Source organism: Paroedura picta, chromosome 2 (genome assembly GCF_049243985.1).
Source record: "Paroedura picta isolate Pp20150507F chromosome 2, Ppicta_v3.0, whole genome shotgun sequence".
NCBI classification, from domain to species: domain Eukaryota; kingdom Metazoa; phylum Chordata; class Lepidosauria; order Squamata; family Gekkonidae; genus Paroedura; species Paroedura picta.
In genome coordinates this window covers 166203701-166231399 of record NC_135370.1, presented here as the reverse complement: position 1 = coordinate 166231399, position 27699 = coordinate 166203701, and the positions used below count along the sequence as shown (strand labels likewise).

General features: G+C 45.0%; 1 protein-coding gene across 7 annotated transcripts in view; it reads right to left on the bottom strand.

Moving 5' to 3' along the window:
* The window catches only part of WDR25 (WD repeat domain 25), a 131848-nt gene that overhangs the window by 20794 nt on the left and 83355 nt on the right, over nt 1–27699 (bottom strand). For all 7 annotated transcript variants that reach the window (XM_077323681.1, XM_077323684.1, XM_077323680.1 and 4 more), the window contains one exon: nt 8774–8904. In XM_077323681.1, the coding sequence (XP_077179796.1) occupies nt 8774–8904 (131 nt within the window). The remainder of the gene's footprint in view (nt 1–8773; nt 8905–27699) is intronic.

Below are 27699 nucleotides of genomic sequence, written 5' to 3'. Positions count from 1 at the left end.
ACACCAAAATTCTGGCCTCCCTGCCCAATCTGCAAACTGACATTTGTACCACCACCCCCCACTGGGAAATTAAAGGCGGCTCTGGATTAATCTGGTTGATTAGAACATGTAACAATGTTTTTAGTGTGACAATAACTGTTATTTTATTATTTTTATATGTGTTGTCACCCACCCTGAGCCTTCAGAGATGGGCAAGTTATAAATAATTGTTTAAATTATTATTTATTAAGGATTCCCTGAACAATTCTTCCTCTTTGGATTTGCTCTTCATGTGTCCTTCAATTTTACTTCCCTTGTCCCTGCTCCTAAAGCCGTTATTACCTTCTGCCAAATCTCTCTCTCCCACCTTCACAGCCAACGGACATTAAACGGTACTTACTTTTTGTAAACTGTATTTATTTTTCTTTATTTTTTGCTTATGATATTCCGCAAAATGTCATACGTTTTATTTATTCATTTATTCCCTTCATGCCTCATTTCCTTCCTCAACAGGGGCCCCAAGTGTAAATTTTGTTCTTATGCTCTGGCACATTCTTCCCCTCTCCTCCATTTGATCCTTTCAATAACCTTTGGAGTTAGAGGAGGCTGAAAGTGTGTGACCGGCTCTTTGTGTAAAATGTAATAGTTCTCCCTCAGCCTCCATGCCCTGTTGCTCGCCTTCCAGAGGAACTACTGGCCACTGTGTGAGACAGGATGCTGGACTAGATGAACCTCTGGTCTGATCCTTCTTCTGGTGTTCTTAGGAAGGCCTTGGCCTCTCTGCCCTGTTGCTGGCCTTCCAGAGGAACTGACTGGCCACTGTGTGAGACAGGAGGCTGGACTGGATGGACCCTTGGTCTGATCCTTCTTCCGGTGTTCTTAGGAAGGCCTTGGCCTCTCTGCCCTGTTGCTGGCCTTCCAGAGGAACTGACTGGCCACTGTGTGAGACAGGAGGCTGGACTGGATGGACCCCTGGTCTGATCCTTCTTCTGGTGTTCTTAGGAAGGCCTTGGCCTCTCTGCCCTGTTGCTGGCCTTCCAGAGGAACTGACTGGCCACTGTGTGAGACAGGAGGCTGGACTGGATGGACCCCTGGTCTGATCCTTCTTCCGGTGTTCTTAGGAAGGCCTTGGCCTCTCTGCCCTGTTGCTGGCCTTCCAGAGGAACTGACTGGCCACTGTGTGAGACAGGAGGCTGGACTGGATGGACCCCTGGTCTGATCCTTCTTCTGGTGTTCTTAGGAAGGCCTTGGCCTCTCTGCCCTGTTGCTGGCCTTCCAGAGGAACTGACTGGCCACTGTGTGAGACAGGAGGCTGGACTGGATGGACCCCTGGTCTGATCCTTCTTCTGGTGTTCTTAGGAAGGCCTTGGCCTCTCTGCCCTGTTGCTGGCCTTCCAGAGGAACTGACTGGCCACTGTGTGAGACAGGAGGCTGGACTGGATGGACCCCTGGTCTGATCCTTCTTCTGGTGTTCTTAGGAAGGCCTTGGCCTCTCTGCCCTGTTGCTCGCCTTCCAGAGGAACTGACTGGCCACTGTGTGAGATAGGATGCTGGACTAGATGAACCTCTGGTCTGATCCTTCTTCTGGTGTTCTTAGGAAGGCCTTGGCCTCTCTGCCCTGTTGCTGGCCTTCCAGAGGAACTGACTGGCCACTGTGTGAGACAGGAGGCTGGACTGGATGGACCCCTGGTCTGATCCTTCTTCTGGTGTTCTTAGGAAGGCCTTGGCCTCTCTGCCCTGTTGCTCGCCTTCCAGAGGAACTGACTGGCCACTGTGTGAGATAGGATGCTGGACTAGATGAACCTCTGGTCTGATCCTTCTTCTGGTGTTCTTAGGAAGGCCTTGGCCTCTCTGCCCTGTTGCTGGCCTTCCAGAGAAACTGACTGGCCACTGTGTGAGACAGGATGCTGGACTAGATGAACCTCTTGTCTGATCCATCTTCTGGTGTTCTTAGGAAGGCCTTGGCCTCTCTGCCCTGTTGCTGGCCTTCCAGAGGAACTGACTGGCCACTGTGTGAGACAGGAGGCTGGACTGGATGGACCCCTGGTCTGATCCTTCTTCTGGTGTTCTTAGGAAGGCCTTGGCCTCTCTGCCCTGTTGCTGGCCTTCCAGAGGAACTGACTGGCCACTGTGTGAGACAGGAGGCTGGACTGGATGGACCCCTGGTCTGATCCTTCTTCTGGTGTTCTTAGGAAGGCCTTGGCCTCTCTGCCCTGTTGCTCGCCTTCCAGAGGAACTGACTGGCCACTGTGTGAGATAGGATGCTGGACTAGATGAACCTCTGGTCTTATCCTTCTTCTGGTGTTCTTAGGAAGGCCTTGGCCTCTCTGCCCTGTTGCTGGCCTTCCAGAGAAACTGACTGGCCACTGTGTGAGACAGGATGCTGGACTAGATGAACCTCTTGTCTGATCCATCTTCTGGTGTTCTTAGGAAGGCCTTGGCCTCTCTGCCCTGTTGCTAGCCTTCCAGAGGAACTGACTGGCCACTGTGTGAGACAGGATGCTGGACGTACAATTTTTCCTGTGACTACTGTGGCCCGTGCAGTTGCCACAAGGAGGAACACACCCTTTGCAAGCTATAACTCAAACCTGTGTGAAAGACAGATTGTTTCCCTCAAGCACTCTGGACTTCTAATACTGTCAAAGATTCATAGTTGTTTACGAACTGCCAGTTATATTTTATGAATGTCAAAGAAGATGTAACATAGATGTCAGCTGAGACAGACCCACTCCAACAGACCAAAACAATTCTTGGAAACAGCTAAGGGAAAAAAGGAGTCTCCATTTTATTCTCTCTCTCTCTCTCTCTCTCTCTCTCTCTCTCTCTCTCTCTCTCTCTCTGTCATGTTTTCTTTCCCCCAAGTGTTTCCATCTTCTGAGAGGTGATTTGCTCACAATATCATGTTTTTGTTCATTTTAAATGGACTAAAAAATTGGAACGATAAGAAGCAGCTTTGCCTGGGGAGGACAATGTGATGAAACTGAGTTTTATCCACTATTAATTTTTTATAAATCAGCAAAGGCTCAGAAAAGCAATAGAGCAGGGGTAGTCAAACTGCGGCCCTCCAGATGTCCATGGACTACAATTCCCATGAGCCCCTGCCAGCATACACTCATGGGAATTGTAGTCCATGGACATCTGGAGGGCCGCAGTTTGACTACCCCAGCTACAGCAGCCAAACAGTTCTATAAAGGGCCAGTCTGATCTTCGGAACCCAGTTTGCATGCATGTACCGTGTGTTCTGGGATTTCAGCAGAGTTTGCGTCTCTAATAGCAGTGGGGATAGCCAAGGCTCTGAAATACTTCCAGACTCCCAAGCGGTCTCTTCTGTCATTATAGCTTGGCATTTTCATGTGACGTGATTCAGCTCTGCGCTGCTTAAGAAACCAGACTTTGTTTTGCAACTCCTCCCCCCCCCCCCAAAAAAAGAACCTTCAACAAAGGAAAATTGAAAACAGCATAGAAATACTTTAAACTTCCGTTAAGAAATCTACAATGTTCTGCTTCGGCATCACACCATGCACTTGCCCTTCTGCTGCTTACCTTAACCATGGACTTAAATGACTCCCTGTTTGGGTAAGAATCTCTGCACTAGCTTCATTCCTCCCAAGCATTTCTCTTCCCTGTACCCCAGAAATCAGAACATCAAAGCCCTGCTGGATTAGACTAGCGGTCAACCAAGCCAAATATCCTCGAATCTTAAAATCATAGAGTTGGAAGGGGCTGTACAGGCCATCTAGTCCCGCCCCCTGCTCAATGCAGGATCTGCCTCAAGCATCCAGGATAAGGATCTGTCCAGCTGCTGCTTGAAGACTACCAGTCACTACCTCCTTAGGCAGCCCACTCCACTGCTGAACTGCTTTGACTGTGAAAACATTTTTCCTCCTATCTAGTTGATACCGTTCTACATGTAGTTTAAACCCATTACTGCGGGTCCTGTCCTCTGCTGCCAGCAGGAACCTTTCCCTGCCCTCCTCCAAGTGACAACCTTTCAGATACTTAAAAACAGCCATCATACCAACTCTCAACCTCCTCTTCTCCAGGCTGAACATACCCAAATCCCTCAGCCTTTCCTGATAAGGCTTGGTCCCTTGGCCCCAGATCATCCTCGCCGCTCTCCTCTGAACCCTCTCAATTTTATCCACATCCTTTCGCAGTGATTATTTTCTCTTAGATCAGCTGAGGTTACTGTTTCTTGGAATGGATGGTCACAGTTGGTTTTATTGATGTTCCTGGGATTGGGGTTGCATTGAGATTTGTTTCTTATTTTACTAATCACTCCAAGTCCCCTTATGCAGAAGAAAGCAGGGTATAATATAAAAGGACTGTCACAGGAGATCACGGCACTGGGCGACAGATTTCTTTGCCTCTCGGCGGGCAAAGCATATTTTGTATAACACAATCCTGCTACTGAATAAATGGTAAACAGGGTGAGACAGAATTCCTGCCAAAGCATTTTCTCCTTAGGATATTCAAATCTGCTTTGTGCAAACAACATCTATCAGAATCCACACAACAGAACGCTACAGGGTCACAGGGATGGAAGTTAACACGCTAAAGCAGGGGTAGTCAAACTGCGGCCCTCCAGATGTCCATGGACTACAATTCCCAGGAGCCCTTGCCAGCATTCGCCAGCGAATGCTGGCAAGGGCTCCTGGGAATTGTAGTCCATGGACATCTGGAGGGCCGCAGTTTGACTACCCCTGCGCTAGAGCGTTAAACACCAGCCATGTAAAAGGCGGCTATCTGACAAAATTAGTAATTATCTGGACTGGAATATAAATCTGCCTCACTCATTATGCATGCAGGCACACATTAGGAGTCAAATGTTATCTCTCTCAGAAGTTCATAAATCAGTTTGCAACACAAAACAAGAGGTTCTGCCCAGGCACGGAATGTGCTTTCCTGTAAAGCCTTTTTCAAGCCCAACGTGAATATGAGTTTTAGCTCCTAGGAAGGTAGATCATTTCTGTTGGGGAGTTTAAGTTCTGTAGTTCAGAGGGCAAATGCTGGGTAAGGAGAAGTAGCCGTGTGACCTCTGAGCTTGTCTGACCGCAGCCCGGAAAGTTCTTGGGCAAGCTCAGGGAATGCACAGCTTCAAGGACATCACAGCCAGCCTTTCCCAAAAATCCCCTTTGTAGGTTATTTGCTTGGTTCTGCTGGAGCTGTGATGAATGTCTGTGACTCGGGATAAAGAAAAGTTTACAACACTACCCTAAGCAGAGTTATACCCTTGTAAGGTGCACCAAACTCAGTGGGACTTAGAAGGATGTAGCTCAGCTTTACATAATTAAACAAGTAGCATATTCTATGTAGGGGCTGAATCATGAGTTGACGTTTACTGAATCTTACCTAACAGTGCAATCCTATGCAGCTATTCCAGTTGGATTCACTGGGTTTAGGTTACAGTAATCCTACATAGGATGGCACCGTAACATGGTTATGAAATCCAGTGGTCCTACAATTTTAATAAAATTTCATTCCCTTTTTCTGCACAAGCGTTAACTAAATTTTTGTAATTAACATAATCACTGCTCTAGAAATCTTTTGTTCTGTTTTAGCAACATTAAAAGTGGGACCCTGTGACACTCTTCTGTTAAGCTGGATTTGTTGGAAATGTTAGTCATCCCTCAGCATCTCTTGACCATGTATTTAAATATCATAGAATCATAGAATCATAGAGTTGGAAGGGGCCATACAGGCCATCTAGTCCAACCCCCTGCTCAACGCAGGATCAGCCCTAACCATCCTAAAGTATCCAAGAAAAGTGTGTATCCAGCCTTTGCTTGAAGACTGCCAGTGAGGGGGGACTCACCACCTCCTTAGGCAGCCTATTCCACTGCTGAACTACTCTGACTGTGAAAATTTTTTTCCTGATATCTAGCCTATATCGTTGTAATTGTAGTTTAAACCCGTTACTGCGTGTCCTTTCCTCTGCAGCCAATGGGAACAGCATCCTGCCCTCCTCCAAATGACAACCTTTCAAATACTTAAAGATGGCTATCATGTCCCCTCTCAACCTCCTTTTCTCCGGGCTGAACATTCCCAAGTCCCTCAACCTATCTTCATAGGGCTTGGTCCCTTAGCCCCAGATCATCCTTGTCGCTCTCCTCTGTACCCTTTCAATTTTATCTATGTCCTTCTTGAAGTGAGGCCTCCAGAACTGCACACAGTACTCCAGGTGTGGTCTGACCAGTGCCGTATACAATGGGACTATGACATCTTGTGGTTTTGATGTGACAAAATATCCTTGCAGTGATAAGGACTAGAAACTTGCCTTGTTTGGTGTAGTGGTTAGGAGCAGCAGCTTCTAATCGGGCAGGCCAAGTTTCATTTCCCCACTCCGCATGCAGCCAGCCGGGTGACCTTGGACTAGTCACAGCACTGATAGGGCTGTTCTCACAGAGCAGTCCTGTCAGAGCTCTCTAAGCCCCCACCTACCTCCCAGGTTGTCTGTGGTGGGAAGAGGAAGGGAAGGTGATTATAAGCCACTTTGAGACTCCTTAGGGCAGAGAAAAGTGGGATATAAAAATCAACTCTTCTCCTTGTTTTTTTTAAAAAACAAAGGCAAGATGTTGAAGTTGATGTCTCTATCAAATCCACATTCTAGGCTCCCCCCCCCACTTTGTGGCAGAATCATAGCATTCATTTACCCCTCATGACAGAGATTTAGTTTTGCAAACGAAGCAGGCAAAATCTTGTGTCTAACAAAGGGAATACTGGGGGGGATACTGTTTCACCCACACAAATATCAACTGTTCTTCTGAGTTAAATGATATGGAACGATTTGGAAGTACAATTTTAGAGGGGGGAAAACATGCAACCATTGTAGGGAGGATTGGAAATTATGTCTCTCGTGACGAACTAAGAAGAAGGCGCTCTCAAAAAAACGCATAGGTTGTAGAGAAATGCCATGTGTCATCGTCATAATTGGATGCAAGTGGGAAGCAATCCCCAGCCATCTCTCCCCGTTAAGAATAAATTGAGCATGTTCTGACAATCAAAGTTATGACATACAAGGATGAATGTTTTTTTTTTTTAAATCTCAGCTTTAAATGCTGCCATAAGGATGCACAAGTGGAAAGAAAACAGAGATACAGGGGGAACTGCAAGTATCGCTTTGGGCAGACTTTGTAGGAAGGTAAACGGAACCCTGAAGACAGATCTGCCTTGAAATATCAGAAACTGCAAGAATGCAGACATCAGTCCATATGAAGAAACATCGGTGATTTCTTGTAGAAATACACCCAAAGCAAACGAAGGTAAAGGTAAAGGTATCCCCTGTGCAAGCACCGAGTCATGTCTGACCCTTGGGGTGACGCCCTCTAGTGTTTTCATGGCAGACTCAATATGGGGTGGTTTGCCAGTGCCTTCCCCAGTCATTACCGCTTACCCCCCAGCAAGCTGGTTACTCATTTTACCGACCTCAGAAGGATGGAAGGCTTGAGCCGGCTGCTGGGATTGAACTCCCAGCCTCATGGGAAAAGCTTTCAGATGGCTGCCTTACCACTCTGCGCCACAAGAGGCTCATTTAGGATTGCATTTAATAAATCTCAAGAAGACACAACATTTTGCCTATTGGTTTCGTTTGCTTTGAGCCTCTTGTGGCGCAGAGTGGTAAGGCAGCCATCTGAAAGCTTTTCCCATGAGGCTGGGAGTTCAATCCCAGCAGCCGGCTCAAGGTTGACTCAGCCTTCCATCCTTCCAAGGTTGGTAAAATGAGTACCCAGCTTGCTGGGGGGTAAACGGTAATGACTGGGGAAGGCACTGGCAAACCACCCCGTATTGAGTCTGCCATGAAAACGCTGGAAGGCGTCACCCCAAGGGTCAGACATGACTCGGTGCTTGCACAGGGGATATCTTTACCTTTACCTTAAATAGTTTTGCAACCAGAACGGGGTCCCAGGTATTCAATCCCGCTTTCTATTTCTTCTTCAGGGGTTACAGTTATAGTCTTAATATGATATGACATCATATAACATCACCTGTATTACAGGTACAGGATATCACATAGGCAGTGGTCCCCAACCTTTTTATCCCCAGGGACCGGTCAACGCTTGACAATTTTAGTGAGGTCACTTCTTCAATTGTGCCCCTTTACTAAAGAGCTATTGCCTATGTGATTGAATATTGAAAATACAAGTTTCAAGGCCAGTAACACCTTAGAGTAACACCCCCCCCCCTGTTTACAGAGGTGGAAAATCTTGCTTGTTACCCCTCTTGCTAAGCATGTTTCCTAAAATCTCCATCATATATTCAGGAGACAAGTCTATCTCAGGTCAAGCGGAAAGTCTGAGTAGATAATACTGACTTTATGGACTGATTCAGTATAAGTCAGTTTCATGTGTTTGTGCATCCGTCCACACCTTCCCCTGAGGGGCTGCCAGATTAAATCTCTTGTACAAACTTATAAAACACAAAGACATTTTTATAAGAAGACAAAAGACAGTAATTTTGAAACCCTACGGTTCCTTATTGCTCCTATTGATCAACGTAACATACCTCCTAAAATTTACACACACTAATTGAGGATATTACAGAGAATTAAATGCTTTTTTTTTTCTTTTTCAAGAAGCTTCAATTTTTCTCCTTTCCTGATCCCATTTCTTTCAGAGAGGGTACAATATGGACAGCAGCTATTTACTTTTATAACCCAAAACAAGCGTGATTGGCGAAGTCAAGTTCTCCCATGCTGTTTTAACAGAAAATGCCAATTATCTTCCCCGAGACGGCATCATTACCTATCCCGGCTTCATTATCAAGCGAGTAAAATGTCAGCTTTGTTTTCTTTTACCTTGCAAATCCTCATGTCCCAGGCTCTGACTTCTGGACTAAATCCTCCACAAATGAAAACATTAGGATCAGCAGGGTGAAACTTCAGGGTGCCAATTCGAAACTCACTCCTGCCACTAAATACCTGTGCTCCTGAAATGAAGACAGAAGAGAGAATGAGGATTAGTTTCTTTAAAACCTTACGGTTCCACATGGTTCAATTCTGTTGAAGTAATAAATCCCAACAAATATTTAGAAGGGAGCAAACTGAATAAGAGAATGTACTGATTCTTGCATACACCGGATACTCCTGTCTGAATTTCTTAAAGTGAATGGGTGTGCACTCACACCTCAAGAGCTTGCTTAGCATATATTAGATGAAGAATGTTGGATGTATTTCTAAACACTCTAACGCAAACATAATTTCCTTATTTCTTCTAAGCATGGTTAGGAGATAAAGAGCTTATGTTTCTCCTTCCCCTGAGATGGTGGTAGTCACAGCTGACTGCTGACAACCCCCCATGGGGTTTTCAAGGCAAGAGACTAATAGAGGTGGTTTGCCTTGTCTACCTCTGTGCAGCAACCCTGAAATTCCTTGGGAGGGTCTTCCCTCCAAGTAATACTCAGGGCCAATCATGCTTGGCTTTCAAGACCTAGCAAATATAGACAAGTGGGTCGGTTTGTAGTGAATAGAAGAAGAGAAAGAAAAAAACCTATCCCAAGGCTGCTATAGATGTTACTAAAATTATTACAGAACTAGCCTCAAAGCCCTACTTCTAACCGCTCTGGGCCCTGAGGTCTTGATTAAGTTTGCTCCGGCCAGGTTATCAGACAGAATCTGAAAACACATCGCGAAAAAACAGGCGGTTCTAAATAAATATCCTAACAGAAAAAGAGGGAACCTGTCCCAGGCTATCAAAATCAGTTAATATATTTATACAATGTCTATTTTAATGCTAAATGAAACAACCAGAATGATAAATGAAACAACCAGAATGGACTCTAGATTTTGTTCCATTTTCAAAGTAGACCAGTGATTTTGAAACTTATCCTAGAAGTTTGGTTCTTATATGCCACTTTTCTCTACCCAAAGGAGGCTCAAAGCGGATTCCAATTGCCTTCCATTTCCTCTCCCCACAACAACAAAAGTCACCCAGCTGGCTGCCTCTGGGGGAGCGTGGAATCCAACCCAGCTCACCAGATTAGAAGTCCACACTCCTAACCATGACACCAAGGTGGCTCTCCTGGAGGGCCCTGCTAGAGTTACCACAGTTCCACCGGGCCTGCAAGACAGAATTCTTCCCCCAAGCATTTGGTTGAGACCAGGGCATAGAAGATCTATATGGCCCCTCTTCCACATTTCTGAACATCTTAACACCCACCTTGTGGAATGGAATTAGGCTAGTCTGGTTGAGCAGAAGGGGGTTGTTGGGGGGGGGTATCTCTGGTTACTGTGTTTTTACTGTAGTTTTATTACCCTGTTGTAAACCGCTGTGAGATGGCTGGCCTGAGAGTGGACTTCAACAAGTCCAATAGTAAATAAAAATAATAAATAAGAGGAAAGCCATTGTGACAGTGGTTAACAGATCCAGGTCCAACTCTCTACTTCGCTAATTGGCTCACTGGGTGATCTTGGGCCAGTCATTTTCTTTCAGCCAAGCCTATCTCACAGGGTTGCTGTGCGCCTAAAATGGAGGAAGGGGAACCAGCCATGCTGTTTTGAGTGTATTGAATGAAGGGTGCTTTTAGAAGGAAAGAAAGACAAGATGCTCAAGATGAGGAGTCGACGCAGAAAGCCACAGAGAGTGGAACAGGAGAGGTTGGTGGCCCGTACAGGGTACAAATCATGAGAAGGAAAGATGGGGGACAGTAGGAAAAATGCAGTCGCAAACAGAAACATCAATGTGTGTATGTGGGGGGGGGGGGAACAACAGGAAGTTAAAGACACATTCTCTTACCACCAGTGGGAGGCAGAATTGTGTTCAAATGAGAAACATTCTGAATGGGTGGCATGCACAGTTGTTCTAGATAACAGAGTGGATATAGCAAAATATTGGGCCATGGCAAGAAACAGTGGAATCATCCCATAATTCCAGAGGACCATGCATAGTCCTGATGTCCTGCTGCGTTTTGCAAGGACCACACAATGCCCCCTTTTTCTGAAATCACATCAATCAGCCTCATGTTGGAGTTCACCTGATTCTTCTTAGTAGTCCAAATGAAAAATGCCACACTGCTGTCTCCTGTAAGTACCTATGATGTCACATGGTATGATAGCGTCACACCTGGGAGAAAACCAGGATGTGAAGTCAGCATATCAGCTGACTCTCTGGGACGTCCCCAAGATCACGTTCTTTATTTTTTGGAGGCAGGGGGAGAATCTAAAGCATCAATCAATCCTCTGCCATTATGTTTTTGCACCTATGTGATGGTTGCTGAATTTTCCTGAAAAGCAGCTATTTTCTAGAGGTAGCATCAGTTTCACTTCTAGATTAAAAGGGCAGGCTATTTTGGTTCTGAAAAGGAAGCAAGTGAGGTCAGTTTATTAACAAGTTCAGCATCAGAAGACAGCAAAGGTCATTCCATTGAGGCATGGGGGACAGCAAAAATCCACTGGCCTCCCTGCCCAAATCTACCCAAATCAAATCCCTGCTGCTGAACCCTGCCATGAGTTAGCATGAGTCTCTCCATGATTATTTGTTTAACCTTTTCCTTGCTTTGTTCTTCAGGCCCCAGGCCCATATATTATGCTTGCATGCTTGCTTGAAACTGAAACTATGTTGTGCACCCTGTTATCACAGAGAGCTGTGAATTATTTGTCTTTTGAACCTCTTGGCCGGGTCTGCCTTTTGTAACCATAACATCTTATCTTGTCCGGAGAAGACCAAGGACGTGCGAATTGTAACACTGTGTTTTATGGCACCTGCCGCCTCCTTTCCCCCTCCCTTGGGAACTTTCAAGTTTTAGGCGGGAGAACTGCCTTGATAAGGGAAGGCAAATCTGTCCTCAGGCAGATTTGACTTTTTTAGCTTAGGTGTATGAAGTAACTTCTCAATAAACGCTTTCTTTATTAAAGAAGCTTGTTGTGAGTTCTTGCAACGCTTGACAATCCCACTAGAGGACTATATCTCCTCCAACACCCCTTGAGAAGGAGGCTGCTCGGGTGAATTATTCTAATTTTAGAATTTTAATAGTTGAAGATACATTAAATCTCTATGTTTTGGGGAAGGGAAGCCTATAACTATAATGAGAGAGAGAGAGAGAGAAAGAGAGAGAAAGAGAGAGAGAACTTATCTAATTTCAATTCTCAGGGAAGAAGAGAGAGAGAAATTACACTGGATGCTACAATGGTGGGTATAAAAGAAGTGGGGGGCTACACCATTACTTCCTTTTGTATTATGAACAATTTGAAAAGGCTGGTATAAATTTGGAAATTGCAGGCCACAACAATGACAGACAGATGCAGCGAAAGAAAGTGGAGAAGGTCAAACGTAAGGCTGAACCTTTGTGGCTTAGAGGCTAGTTCAGTATCCCTCATTTCTAACTCATCACCATCTTTGGAAACCCAAGTTGGAGGAGTGAGATGGATGGCCAGAAGGCCATCTCAAAAAATAGGTGATGGCTAGGGGAGGGGAAAGGGGGAGAGAACATAAGAGAAGGGAAGACATCCCCATGCATTGATAGAACCTGTAAGCCTGAATGAAAGAATGTGAGGAATTTTTTCATGTGTAGCTTCTAAGAGGTAGATAAGCATTGTTGGGAGGTGGGAGGTCTTGAGAAATGGCGAGGCATGACTGCTGGAGGAGAAGCTAGCTTCGCTGGTGGCTTTTCATAATTCCAACCCACGCCCATTTGTCAATGACTCGGGCTAAATGTATTGCTATTTACTGGGTACTGTTGTTATTACACTGTTGACACAATTTTTTCACTATTAAATAAGTTTTTAATATCTTTAAACCGCTCCTGCGGAGTGGTATAAATAAAGGAGTAAGGGGTAAAGGGGAGGAGAAAGGGGCGGGCATTTCTGTGAATCCTGACCATAGCAGCCATCAAGGACCAAGACTTTGGCAATTCCTCGTGCAAGAGAAAGGAGCTCTCTTGTAAAAATCCTGTGAAGACGTGCAATACAATGGTTTGCAATAGTCCACATCCTTGACAATATTTTGTTGCTTAGAGTGGGGGAAGGCCACTGGATTGCACTCTAAAAGCAAATAAAAGATTTGCATATCCTCTCAAGTAATGGCACTGCCTGTTCCCATGGATACACTTTTTTCTAAATTTAATTGTATGCGGTAATCTTCACAGAGTCCTGTGGCTTAATACCAATCGTCTTTGTAAACAACCCTTCCTGAGTTGTAAATTAATGCCACAGGAAATTCAGCTACAAGGATCTGAATTTTATCTCCCATTTGTTGCCGTTACATTTATCAAATTAATGATGTTAATAAACAGTTCACTGCAAGGTGCTAAGGGAAATGTGTTTTTGCCCATTTTCCTTGCCTTTTGCATTCTGATGGATTATACACCTTGTGAGTTTGTGTTGAGCAGTCTTCTTTTTCTTTGTATCCATTGCAGGGGTGGGACTCTGGTAGGGAATTTTTCCTAGTTCCCGGCAAAGCTGGAGTTAATAAGTTTTACTCATCCCTTTTCTGTTCACCTCGGCATGCTGAAGGGATGCTCGTGCAACAAAGGAAGCATACCCCACAGCTTTCAATTCTGGAACAAGATCTGAGAAGATCGACGCATTCTGGTTTTTTACCAAAACTGATTTGAGAAATACTCATTCATTCATTCATTCATTCATTCATTCATTCATTCATTCATTCATTCATTCATTCATTCATTTTTAGATTTGTATCCTGCCTCTCCTGGCAACTGCCGGCACGAGGCAGCTCACAATAAAACAATAAAAACAGCCATCCAAATACATCAACAATTATAACCATCCTCAACTACAGTTAAACAATCTAATATTAAACAAGATCAAGATGGCCGCACGGTACAAAAAGAAACTCCATAGCTCCACTGCTCCAGCCACTGTTGCCAAGCACAGTTCTCATGTGGTGAGATCTTCCTTAGCATAGAGCAGGGGGTTGGACTAGATGGCCTGTATGGCCCCTTCCAACTCTATCATTCTATGATTCTATGATTCTATGATTCTATAGTCTATAATAGGGCGGGACCACAGAATTGTGATTCTGGGCATCCTTTCCCCAGCCTCAACCAAACGCCTGGAGGAACAGCTCCGTCTTGCAGGCCCTGCGAAACCTTGATAGCTCCATCAAGCTCTCTTGGGAGCTTATTCCACCAGGTTAGGGCCAAGGCTCTGGCCCTGGCCCCGGTCAAGGCCAGGCAGATTTCCCAGGGGCCTGGGACAACCAGTAGGTTCATACCTGCAGAGTGGAGCACACTGTGGGGGTTATAGGCAGACAGGTGGTCCCACAGATAGGTAGGACCCAAGCCGTGTAAGGCCTTAAAGGTCAGAACCAAAACCCTGAACTTGATCCGGAAAGAAATTGGTAACAGTTTCAGGATAGGCTGAATATGGGTCCTCCAAGATGTCCTAGTGAGGACCCTCACAGCTGCGTTCTGTACCAGCTACAATTTCTGGGTCAAGGACAAGGGTAGGCCTGTGTGGCATTCACTTCCAGGGGATGTAGTGATGGTCCCAAAGAGGTCCATCAATAACTACTAGTCTAGTGGAATGCTCTACCCAATGAGAGCAGTGTCCTGCAGGACCTAGGACAGTTCCATCAGGCCTATGGCTGAGGCCAGAAACAATACCGACATTCCAGCTTCTCTGCTCAAAACATCAGTCAAACTATCACCAGATTGTTAAGATTCGCGTCACCCCTCTCAGCAGAGGAGGGAAGGCGGCCTTGAAATTCTTAGATCTGGGAGATCAAAGTTATATTCTCTCACCCAGCTTCTGTAACCCCAGTCCAATCACTCGCTCCGTGAGACATGTTGTGGTGGTGAACAAAACCAGGGAAGGAGGAGGAGGAGGAGGAGGAGTTAGGTTTTATATCCCACTTTTCACTGCCCGAAGGAGTCCCAAAGCAGTTTACATTTGCCTTCCCTTCCTCTCCCCACAACAGATACCCTGTAGTAGGGGAGGAGGAGAGAGCTCTGACAGGATTGCTCTGTGAGAACAGCCCTATCAGGGCTGTGACGAGCTCCAGGTCACCCAGCAGGCTGCATGTGGAGGAGCAGGGAATCAAATCTGGCTCTCCAGATTAGAAACTGTCACTCTTACCACTACAACCAAGTTGGCTGTACATAACCATAAGGTTGCCAACTCTCTACTGGGAAATCCCCGTGTGGGGGGGTAGAGCCTGAGGAGCAAGGCTTTTGGGGATAGGCAAGATCTACAGAGCAGTCATTTTCTCCCAGGGAATTGATCTCTGTCTCCTGGAGATTAGTCCTAATTCCAGAAGATCTTTAGGTCCCACCTGGACATTAGAAACCCTACCTGAGCCCCTTGAATGTACAGGAGATAAAATCATATTAGGTAGATAAGTGTTCCTTTTCTAGCTGAGCTGGGGGCATGGAAAATGTAATTTCTTGCACCATTATTAGAGACTGCTGCCACACACACACACACTCACAGGGTGTGTTTGTGTGAACGTGTTGATTTAAAACTGCCCATCAAAGGGGGAAACATACACACCAAGGCCTAGTCGCACCTTAAAGACTGACAAAATGTGTGGCACAGTAAGAGGATTAATGAGATATCATAGAATCATAGAGTTGGAAGGGGCCATACAGGCCATCTAGTCCAACCCCCTGCTCAATGCAGGATCAGCCCAAAGCATCCTAAAGCATCCAAGAAAAGTGTGCATCCAACCTTTGCTTGAAGACTGCCAGTGAGGGGGAGCTCACCACCTCCTTAGGCAGCCTATTCCGCTGCTGAACTACTCTGACTGTGAAATTTTTTTCCTGATATCTAGCCTATATCGTTGTACTTGTAGTTTAAACCCATTACTGCACGTCCTTTCTTCTGCAGCCAATGGGAACAGCATCCTGCCCTCCTCCAAATGACAACCTTTCAAATACTCATGTCCCCTCTCAACCTCCTTTTCTCCAGGCTGAACATTCCCAAGTCCCTCAACCTATCTTCATAGGGCTTGGTTTCTATATCTTAATAGAAACTTCATACCCTGCTAAAAGAGGAATGGGAAGGCGACTGTAAGCCGCTTTGAGCCTTTTTCAGGTAGGGAAAAGCGGCATATAAGAACCAATTCTTATTATTATTATTCTACAACATTTGAGTGCTCCTGGACTCTTACTTTTCTCTACTGCTAGACACAGACTAACCCGGCTATGCATCTTGATCTGACGCCAAGGACTATTCGTCCTTTGAATCCATACCTGCAGGATAACTGTAGAAGTACGATGGAAAACTTGTGGGCAGAGACTGTGACCATAAAGACCACGCCTGTGGAAGTAGAGTGGAAGTTTTCCAAAAGAGAAGCCTAGGGTACGGGGGAAGGAGGGTGTGAGGCAGGCAGCAAGGTCTAAATCCTGACACGAAAGCAAGTTAGATTTACAAAAAATACACTCTCCTGAAAAAGGAGGATGTCTCTTTCTTCATGCATCAATATCCCCCTTCCAATTTTATTCACGGATCCCAGAATGCAGCAACATGACAAAACAAATTAAAAGGGCCGAATCTGAAAACAGGGCGCTTATTGCTTGCCAAAAGGCAAATGGAGAACGCTCAAGATCACTGGCAATAAACCGCAGATTAAGGATCAGAAAACTAATCTGGAGTAATGAAATTACTTTTTAAAAAAGACTAATGCCAGGGTTTCCATTATTAGCACGACAAAGACATGCCCTCCCATGTGCTGCCATAAAGGCTGCTTAGCAGCAGCACAGAAAGCGTCCAAATTAAGTTATTAATATTTCCCAAAAGGGAAAACGTGCTTCGCCAGCTTTCGACAGTGGCAAACTTTGTAGTACTGTGCCAAACCCTGTCTCCAGTGCCTCCTTTGTCCTACCTAGAAGAGCATCTGCAGGCACAAGATCAAGGAGCTAAAACAGTTCCACGGGGCCTGCAAAAGGGAGCTCTTCCGCCAGGCATTCGGTTGAGGCCGAGTGAAACCAGGAACATCTACGGGTCCCCTGCTCCCTCCCTCCCTCCTTCCCTCCCTCCCAGAAATCCACTCATGTGTTCTGCCCCTGGACCTGTTTGCATTGCTATAGTTACCTTTGCTACAGTTATTAATGAATGTTAATATTATTATTGTGGTGGTTATCTATACATTATGGCAAAACTAAGTTCCTTGTATTGTTCTACGTTCTATGTAAACCGCCCTGAGCCTCAGGGGGGGTGGTATATAAAGATGGATGGATGGAGGGACGGACAGAAGATGGAGATGGATGTATGGATGGATGGATGGATGGATATATGTATGTGTGTGTGTGTGTGTGTGTGTATGTATGTGTGTATGTATGTATGTATGTATGTATGTATATGTATATGTATATGTATATGTATATGTATATGTATATGTATATGTATATGTATATGTATATGTATATGTATATGTATATGTATATGTATATGTATACAGAGAGAGAGAGAGAGAGAGAGAGAGAGAAATAAAATAAAATAAAATAAAATAAAATAAAATAAAATAGAATAGAATAGAATAGAATAAAATAAAATAAAATAAAATAAAATAAAATAAAATAAAATAAAATAAAATAAAATAAAATAAAAGGCCAAGGACTGACACTAAAGCAGCCTGGGGGCCACAGTTTTGCCTGGATGGGAAATTTAATTAATTAACTCGCATCCATTTCATTAATTAAATCAATTAACTTGCATCCATTCAGAAAACCCTTCCAGCGCCATCAAGAAATCCCGTCAAGAATTCCCAAAACCCTGGTTGAGAAAGCCTGCCCCGCTAATTCTGAAGAGACACTTTGCAGGCACACCCCTCTTTAGTTCTGACTGCTTATTTCAGCACATCTTACACTTCCGCTCATTGTGAAAGCTGCTGTAGCATCAACAAGACGGGCTAAAGACTTATTTAGCACTGACAGCTTTCCCCCTGCAGATCAGCACAAGGTTAGTTAGGGAAAAGGTGTTTTGTCACCGGCAGGCCATATTCAAGAGGTGAGGCACTTCAGATTATGGTGCCATATCCAACTACTGTAGGAGGCAAATTCATTAATTAGGATTAGTCCCTATTCCCACCCTCCTTTAATGACTTACGTGCCCTCCCCCTGTCCCGGTACCCAAAGCTTCCTTGCCTGTCCATTCTTTTCTGACAACGTGTACCTGCACTGACACACAGAGACACGTAGATTCAGGTGGGTCTCAAGCAACAGAACTAAGTTGGGAGTCTAGTAGCACCATGAAGAGCAACAAAAATTAATTTTGGGTAGAAACTTTTGTGTGCCCAGGCACACGGACGCTTCTACTTAGACTTAAACTTAGTTGGTCTTTAAAAGGTGCCCTGGACTCCCAACTTTGTTCTACATAAACATATACTTTTACTCAACACTGGAGTAAAATCACACGTAGATACACCTTTTCCTAATTGAGCCATCCTTCCTTAAACTCACCTCCGCTCACGCTTTCCTTCATTTTCTGTTCTTCAAGTTCACTGTCCGCCTGTCACGCTTCTTCCAGCCATGCTGTTTCTAGCTACCCAGCGTGTCTCGTTCAGCTGTCCTTGTTCACTCGGAGACTAAAAGTAATAAGAATGGAGGCATCCCCACCCAGCACCCCCTTCTAAATAGTCCCTCTTTCCCTCCTCTCCATGTTGATCTTCTCTTGGTGCTCTGAGACCTCTACCAACTCCCCTCACATTCCTGTTTCCCAGCCCTTTGTTTAGACTGCCCAGAAAGATGACCTTCATTCATTCATTCATTCATTCATTCATTCATTCATTCATTCATTCATTCATTCATTCAATTAATCATTCGATTTATTGCCCACCACTGTGGAACAAGTCATCTCGAGGCGGGTTACAACAGAAAAGATCCCCAAAGATAAAACATTAAAACCCTAACAGAGTCCAATGGCAGGAATAATAAATAGTAAGAAATCCAACCCCCTCCCTCCCCCCACCTCAGGGATCACTCTCAGGGCCGGACTTTAGGCCTTGGCTGAAACATTATGATACATCCCTGTAGCTCCCGGGGGGTTCGAAGTCCCAGCTGACCCACACCTTGTCTAGGCCCTTGACAACTTAATTCCTTCTCCGCTATTAGCAAAAGACCCCCAGGCTCTCAGGATAGAAGTCCTGACACCCATTTATTTGGTAGCGGCTCCATGAGATGTGTCTGCATTATTTAAACTGTTTAGTTCTTAAAATGAACCTAACGTTCCCGGCTTTTGATTTATAGCTTTTTCCACATGAAGAGCACTGGAGAAATTGCCATCAGATTCCTTCACAGTCTTTACTTCAATAAATATTACTTTCCTTCCCAAAGGATTTCATAAGCAGTAGTAACAAGAAGTAGGGGGAAACAGTCGCTCAAATGGTCTGAAATGGTTGTCATTGTGCAGTGGAGTGGAGGGGTTAGACCACTGGACTAGGAACCAGGAGACCCAGGTTCGAATCCACACCCTCTCACGGAAGCTCACTGGGAGACCTCAGGCCAGTCACATTCTTCAGCCTAACCTACCCGACAGGGTTGAGGTGAGGATAAAATGGAGGAAAGGGGAAAGAGGTAAGCCACTTTGGATCTCCACTGTAGAGAACAGCGGAGTATAGATGAGGTGAATATAAGTAAAAATTTATTTTTCAGCCCTGGCTCTGTCGTGGTATTATGCTCTGGCTGATGAGATCAGGGCCATGCAGGACCTTGGACAGTTCCACAGGGACTGTAAACAGCTGTTCCGCCAGGCCAATGGCTGAGGCCAGAAACAACACTGACATTCTGGCCTCTCTGCTCAAAACAACAGCCCAACTATCAGCAGACTGTTAATCCATGTTCACATCATCCCTCTCCCGAAAGGAGGGGAGGTGGCTTTGGAATGATTTTATCTTTCCAGCCTGGTGGAAGGAGCTCTCGGAGATCAGGGCCCCGGGGGATATGAATGCGTTCCGCAGGGCCTGCAAGACAGAGCTCTTGCACCAGGCTTATGGTCGAGGCCAAAAATGAGACCCACCAAGAAAAGATGGCCTCATTACTGGGAGGAAGGAGAGGAGAAGAGACAGAAGACGGAAGATGGAGGATTGGCTCCATGCCAAAAGACCTCTGCCTGGCAACTTAGTTAAGGGCTTTAGTTATTCTGGTTATATTGTACATGTTTTAATCTTTTTAATTCAGTGGGTCATTGTAATGCTGCTACCCAACCTGAGCGACGTGGAAGGGCGGGATATAAATGAAAAATTATTATATATTATTATATACATTATTAAACTGAAGTGTAAATTAATTGATGATTGTAATGTTTATGATGATAAATGATTATATTGTCTTATTTAATTGTTTATTGTGTATGTTGTTACCCACATTGAGCATTTGGGGAAGTGTGGAATAATAATAATAATAATAATAATAATAATAATAATAATAATAATAATAATAATAATAATGTACAATATTGGGGGAGGATTTCCTATCTGTTTTTCTAACCTAGGCAATCTAACAAATTCAGAGCCTTTTCAATTGTACTGTCAGCTACAATGCTCTGAAAATATATTGATATATATTTGGCAGGCACAGAGCATGAGATTAAAGAGCTGGGCATTTTTTGCCCAGGACCACGTTCCCCCCACCTCTTTAAGCCTTGTGATTCCTGGGCCGATCTCCCGTAAAAGGAGAAAGGGACAAACTGTGAGGAGGATGTACCAGAGCGCTCTCCAACAGTTTGGACCGAGAGTGCAGGCTGGAGAGTGAGGGCTAGGGTGGGCGGCTAGTAGGTGGCAGGGTGATTTGACCCAGGGATCTGATTCAAGAGAGGCAGCCCCTCACAATGGACCTGTCCTCTAAGAATGTGTCTAATTCTCATTTAAACCCATCTGGGCTCCTGGCCATCATGGCATCCACCAGCAGGGAATTCCACAATTTAATTACTCGTGGAGTAAAAGAAACATTTCATTTTGTCTGCCACTGTCTCCCATCCAACGTATCAAGAATTACTCCCACAGAGCTTTTCGAAACTCGGAGACCTTTTGAATATATTTCTTTGGGCACTTCTAAGTCACAGTCACCAGTGTCAGATGACCCTTGAAGCAGCAAATAAATTATAACTGGGGTGGGGGGAGGGGAGAGAAGAGAAGATGAATCATCCAGCAAGCCCTAAATAACCTACATTTCCCTCTTTAAACTAGATACAGCTTATTAAACTCCATATTTATGACGGAGATGCATTTAAACGATATTTAATTCATGAACTCTAATGTAAATGTAATGCTGGGCAATCTCCAGTGCACCAAATAAAATGCTTCAAATCATCCCGGAGTGGCATTTCCGTTGAAACAATAGGACCAAACTGGCACCCCTGGCACCCAAATAACCATGATTTTTGCTTGCAATCTGCAGGTGCGGTGCCATTGTTTTATTTGCGAGGAAGTGCTGGCAGTTTAATTAAAACGTTCACTGTTATGCAAATGATGCAACATGTAAATATAATTTTTAAAACAGCATTAACATCCCAGATTCTGCTGAGGTTTAGGAACTAACAGCAGTTACGACATACTGTAAAAATGACTAATTTTTGTATTTTTTTAAAAACTGACAAGCTGGGAGAGGTCTGGGCTTTTGTTGCTCAATTCTTTTATTGTTGAGAAACCCCTGAAACATTCTTCAAGCTTCAAGAAACCCAAGAAGTGGCATGATCATGCAGATTGTGGTTGAGAAGCATGTCTGTGTATATGCCCACCTAGGGCCCCTCCCCTCCATGCCCATCATTGGCCATTTTGGGGATGGGCGAGTGAACATGACCACATATGGTCATATCACCCAATAAATGTTTAACTAGTTTGAAAAAATTTATTAAAATTGATTAACTCCCACCCATTTGGGAAACGCTTCTAGGGCTGTCAAGAAACCCCAATATTTCACAAAACCCTGGTATAGAATAATTCAGAAACATTAAAATTTAAAACTTCCTGAAAATATTGATTGATTTACAGACCTCCCCTCTCTGCAAGTGGGCTCAAGGGAGTTTAAATCAATAGATAAAAACATTCATAAACAGTTTTAAAAACATCCTAAAAATTAAAAAATACCAAAGAAAGCCCCATTCCCCACCCCATCTTCAGTCTGGCCTGGAGAGGAGAGGAGAGGAGAGGAGAGGAGAGGAGAGGAGAGGAGAGGAGAGGAGAGGAGAGGAGAGGAGAGGAGAGGAGAGGAGAGGAGAGGAGAGGAGAGGAGAGGAGAGGAGAGAGGTCCCATGAAATAAGTCCGCCACAGCCTCAGCCATAGGCTTGGCAGAAGACTGCTGCTTTACAGGCCCTCCGATTGCTCCATCAGGGCCTGTTTTTTTAGCTTTGAATCAAAGTGCATTCAAGTGCTTGGTGGGCAATCTTGATTTAGAACATGTCTAGCCTGCCTCTTCAGGAACCCTCTTGAGATGGCTTACCAAGTCAAACAGCAGCATAAAAAACACTACAGACTGTATTATCAATTGATAACAATTAAGGATAGGATTGTTACCATACAGGCAGCACCTGAATATCTCCTGCGATTTCAATGGCTCTCCAGATGACCTAGATCAGTTCCCCTGGAGAAAGTGGCTGCCTTGGAGGATGGCATTTCCCAACCCAGAGCTAGCACCCCTAATTAAAGACAAAGAATTAAATACCCAGCAAAAGAACGCAAGACCTGAAAATGAAAATGACCTCATAAAATAGTTCTCGTTTGATGAGAAAACGCTATTTATGAGAAAAGGAAACTATGCAATAGGTGTTAAAAGACCAACCTCTTCATTAAAAGCCTAGATTTAAAGGAATGTTTTGGTCTGACGCGTAAAAGAGAGCATGGCCAGCCAGTCCCAGATGCAAGGACAAGGGTGCCACAGGCATGATGCCACTGCTGTAAAAGTCCCACCCCTGGTTTCCCCCATGTCACCTGCTGAAGGCAGGGTCCAGGGCAGCTAGGGCTGCCAAGGATGGTTGGGAAATTCCTGGAGATTGAGATGAAGCCTGGGGAAAGCAGGGTTTCGGGAGGAACCTCAGTGGAGTCCACCCTCCAGAGCAGCCATTTCCTCCTGATTTCTGTAGTAGGGAAGTCAGTTGTAATTCTGGCAGATCCAGGTAACCAAGGGAGCCATACAGAGAGCAGAGCTTGCGAGGAAGAACTTAGCTGGACATAGCTGGAGCACCCTGACCCCGAGCCATTTAGACACACAAAACATAGAACCTGCTGCAAGTTTGGGAACTGGGGGTATCACCTGCTTTACTACAAATGCAGCTTCGTAGTAAGAAGTTCCCAGTTCGTCCCACTTTGGTTACTGCAGAGTTGCAGCTTCCTGCACTACTAAGAAAACCATGGGCTCTGCCATGTGAGAGGAAGAAGAAAAGTTGGCTTTTATACGCCGCTTGCCCCTACCTGAAGGAGTCGCAAAGTGGCTTACAAGTGCCTTTGCTTCCTCTCCTCATAACAGACACCCTGTGAGGTAGGAAGGGCTGAGAGAGCTCTGACAGGATGGATCGGTGCGAACAACTCTAACAGGACTGTGACTAGCTCAAGGTCACCCAGCTGGCTACATATGGAGGAGAGAGGAATCACATCCAGTTTGCCAGATAAGAAGCTGCCACTCTTCACCACTACATCAAGCCCATCCCAGAGCTCCTACCCACATCACTACATCATCCTTCCTAAAACGGAAACATTTGTAGGGGTGAAAGGCCTTCTTCCAGCTGGCCCCTGAGCCTGTCACGTGACTTCTGCAGTCAATGTAATGCAAAGAGAAGGAGTCTCCTTTGGAATCCTTAAATAGCCAGGGAATGTAGTTCGTCTTCAGGCTTTGTGTTGTGGTGGCCTGACTTAAAAGCAGGGACCAGCCCTCCAATCCTACCAGGAAAAGTAATTGAACAGGACAAGGGGTCTTTTTTGAGGGGGGGGGTTGCTTTTTGGCAGAAGTGCAGTTAGGAGACCTTCTACATGAGGTTAGTCATAGATGAAATAAACCCTACACTGACGAAGAACAATGGGCAGAGGTGATTGAATGGTGCGGAGCAATCTTGCAGATCTCGTCTGCACAGTCGGCGTCATGATTTTTACGCGCGAGAGCAGCCCCATTTGGATTCCAGTAACAAGCTGTTGTTTTCCTGAAAGCGTTACTGATGCAATGGCTTGAAACACAAAGTTGGGGGTGGGGGGAGGACAACAGAAGCCGGATGCGTGTTATTTATTCTGCCCTGCTTTTCTATTAAAAAGCACACCTAGAGGTGCATAAATAATATCGAAAAAACCTATAAAACACCTCCGAAAGAGCATAAAACCACAATCTACTATAAAAGTCAACTGACAGTTGGAATTTAATGCTCTATTTAAATACAAATATTTTAACCTGGTGTTAGGAAAAAAGACCCCCTTTGTACAAGACCTTCGGCCGCCATTTTCACTAAAGACGGACTTGTCCTGAGGACCCTTAACAAGGACCCACCATCCACTTCAGAGCTCATATAAGGTTGCCAGTAGGGTTGGGCACTTTGGTGTCTGAAGCAGACAGCGCCACAGCGCGGGGTGGGGAGGGGAGGCACGGGCTGGCTGCTTCGGGCGCCAACCGACACATGAGACACTGAAGGACCCAACCCTAGTTGCAGGTTCTAAGTCAGGAAATCCCTGGACATTTGGAAGGCGGAGTCTGGAAAGGGTGGACTTTGGGGAGGGGAAGGGGGAGGGGTATATTCACTGCAGTACAATCTCCAAACCCACCCTCCAAAATGGCTGTTTTTTCTGGGGCCTCCTGCCATCCTTGAAGGAAGGCAACACCTTGTTTCAGAAAGATGTCATTCCTGCAGATAAGTGGAGACAAGTCCCTCTCATCTCTTGACAAGCCAGTGTAGTATAGTGGCTAAGAGTGGCAGCTTCCAACCAGGAGAGCTGGGATTCCCTGCTCCTCCACAGGCAGCAAGCTGGGCGACCGTGAGCCCCACCCTATCCAGGTGTTTCTTGTCTTGTAAAAGGAGCCAGCTGTTTGTCCAGGTGTGTCCAGGTAACAACCAAGGTGGGTTGTTATTCCTGGGAACAGTTTTTGCTTGTCAACGGCTCTGGCTGTAAATCTTGGGGAGTGCCCGTATCTGTTGAAGGCTCTGGTTGCAAACTTGGAGGAGGATCTGCACCTGTCGATAGCCCAGGTATTTCCAATGACGACGGGTTGAGGCATTCCTCACTTGCTTCGGAGTCATCAGCAGAGTCACCACCAGATTGACCTGGCTGAGGCACTGGAGAGACCACCTGAGCTGAACCGTGAACCATGACAATATTTTTCTTGTTGAGACCCAGTCTAATGAATGCATGCTTCTATCAATTTTAGGCAATTGGGAATGGGAATTAGTAATGGCAGGAGAATGGGAATTAGTAACGCACCGTCTTTTCCATTTTAAGGCAGGGTGTGGCCATGTGTCATTTGGGGGCTGCAAGATCAGTGTCCAAAGAGCGGAATGCAAAACAACTTAACTTCCGCAGGCAACTCTTCACTTTCTTCTCTCATACCCCATTTTTCATCCTCGCCACCAAGTCCTTCTCTGTCCTAGCAGTTCCAAAGCAGTTATGAAACTGAAAGGTTGAGCAGTGAGAAGCTCTGAACCTCATTAAGCAGGACCATGATAGAGTAGCCTAGTTTGGCATAGTGACCATCCAAAGCAGCCTTTCTCAACTTTTGTACCATTGAGAAATCCCTGAGGCTTCAAAAAACCCCGGGGTGTGACTGTGCAGAATATGGTTGAGAAGCTTCACTATGTACATGCTCACCCAGGGCCCCGCCCCACCCTACCCCTTCCCACCCATTCCAGGCCCATCATTGGCCATGTAGGGGGTAGGGGTTCAAGCTGATAATTTTTTAAAATCTAAAATATATCAAAAATTAATTAACTCCCACTCATTCCATCAAGAAACCCCAGGGTTTCATGAAACCCCGATTGAGAAAGCCCGATCCAAACCATGCACCAATTGCAAGGAAACAGTTGCAACAACAGATTGGATCCCAGTATAATTTGAGGAATGTTGTGAATGCAGCACAGGATCATACAAACATCACTGAACGCATAGCTCTACATCCCATTGACAACTGATGGGACAGCCATGCCCTTAAATCAGCCTGTTAATCGGCACAAGAAATTTCATTTTGCATATAATAAAACAGAACATGCTTTCAGTATGCTCGCAACTAGGAGCTCATCTACATAACATACCGTGTTACAGCCCACAGATTTTGAGCACAAAAGCAACATTAACATGCATTGCTGTAAACATCCAAGGGTGACAGAAGCTACTGAGCATACCACTCGCTGCTGTGAACCTCTGGGACATTCAGGCCATTAGTTCCAGCTAGGAACGGGCTTCAGCAAAGAACAAGTAAATATCGCTGAAGTGGGGATGTGAAAAGAAATATGACCTGGAGATATAATTAAGGTCTATCTGAAAAAGAACATTTCTGTCCATTCATTCCCTTCCCCACCCCCAACAGCAAGCAAAACAGATTTGGAAGGCTCACACACAGCAAGCGAAAAAGCTTGACCAATGGAGAAATGCTAACGTTCCAAGGTAAGAATGTAATGGATTGTACATTTTCAACACGAAGCAGTCCCTTGAGGCCACTGCGGAACTTTAAAAAAAATAATAATCTCATGCCATGACAAATGCGAAGGAATTGATTACTGTAAGTCCAACAGGCACCTCCTCTAATTGTACGAAAAGGGCTAGATTTCTACTGGGTTCTAAATGAATTCGGATTGCTTTCTACTTGATTGTCTCATTCCACTTCCATACCCCTTTTGCACATTCAAGGGGCATGAATAAGAAGAAGAGATGCCTCTCATTTGCAATGAGGTCTGGAGAAAGTTGGAACCAGTAGGAGATATAGTCATATATTCGCCAAGCAGCTGCACTATGTAGGATTGTCAACCTCCAATTGAGGCTTGGATTTCTCCTGAAATTATAAGCTATCTCCATAAAACAGAGGTCAGATCCCTGGGAGAAAATGGTTGCTTTGCTTTACACTGCTTTAAATGGTTACCACATTCCATGGATTCCACAGCCAAAATATTCAGTAGGCCATCTTATTAAACACCTGCGGCAATTTTGAGTATCTCAATGGTGGGACTAAATGATACAAAAATAGCAGATAGGCAGAGTCCTCTTCTCTTCCCCTAACCCTGTATCACCTAGAACAACTCACTCCATATACTGGCTTTAAGCTGAACATTTCCCAGTCCCTGCCTAGGGGCAGCCTATGCTATAAACCAGGGATAGTATCAGGATATGACAGGAGTTGAGGAGGTACGAAAGTGAAACACATGGTTGCTGGTCTGTTGACAACCATTGTGTGTTTTCATTAAAATCTGACCCAAGCAAGGTCTGCACACATTTCGGAATCATTAGAAAGTCTTTCTGTTATACTTCCTTTTTGAGTGGTTATGTGGTAGGATTCAGCCCTTGGTGACCGGAAAAAGAGCTTTTTCAGTTGTGGCAACAAAATTATGGAATTCCCTGTCCAGGGATATCCACCTGTGAAGACTTATATTGTTCATTTGGCATTCCTCCCCGGCCTGCCTTTCTGTTTTATGTGCTTTGCAAGAATTGCTCATGTGTTTTAATTTTTATGGGGTGGTAACAGTTGGGTAGGCGTTCAAACCCTTGTTCAATGGTTTTGATCGTTTGCAACTTTCCGGCCCTAAGTTCGTGGAAAGGTGGTATAAAAACATTTTAAACACATTTGGAATAAATAAGATTTGTCAAATTTGGCTTGGTTTTGCCAAGGCTTACTTTTGAATGGTGCTCTCTAACAGATTGTTGCCTTGACCTGGC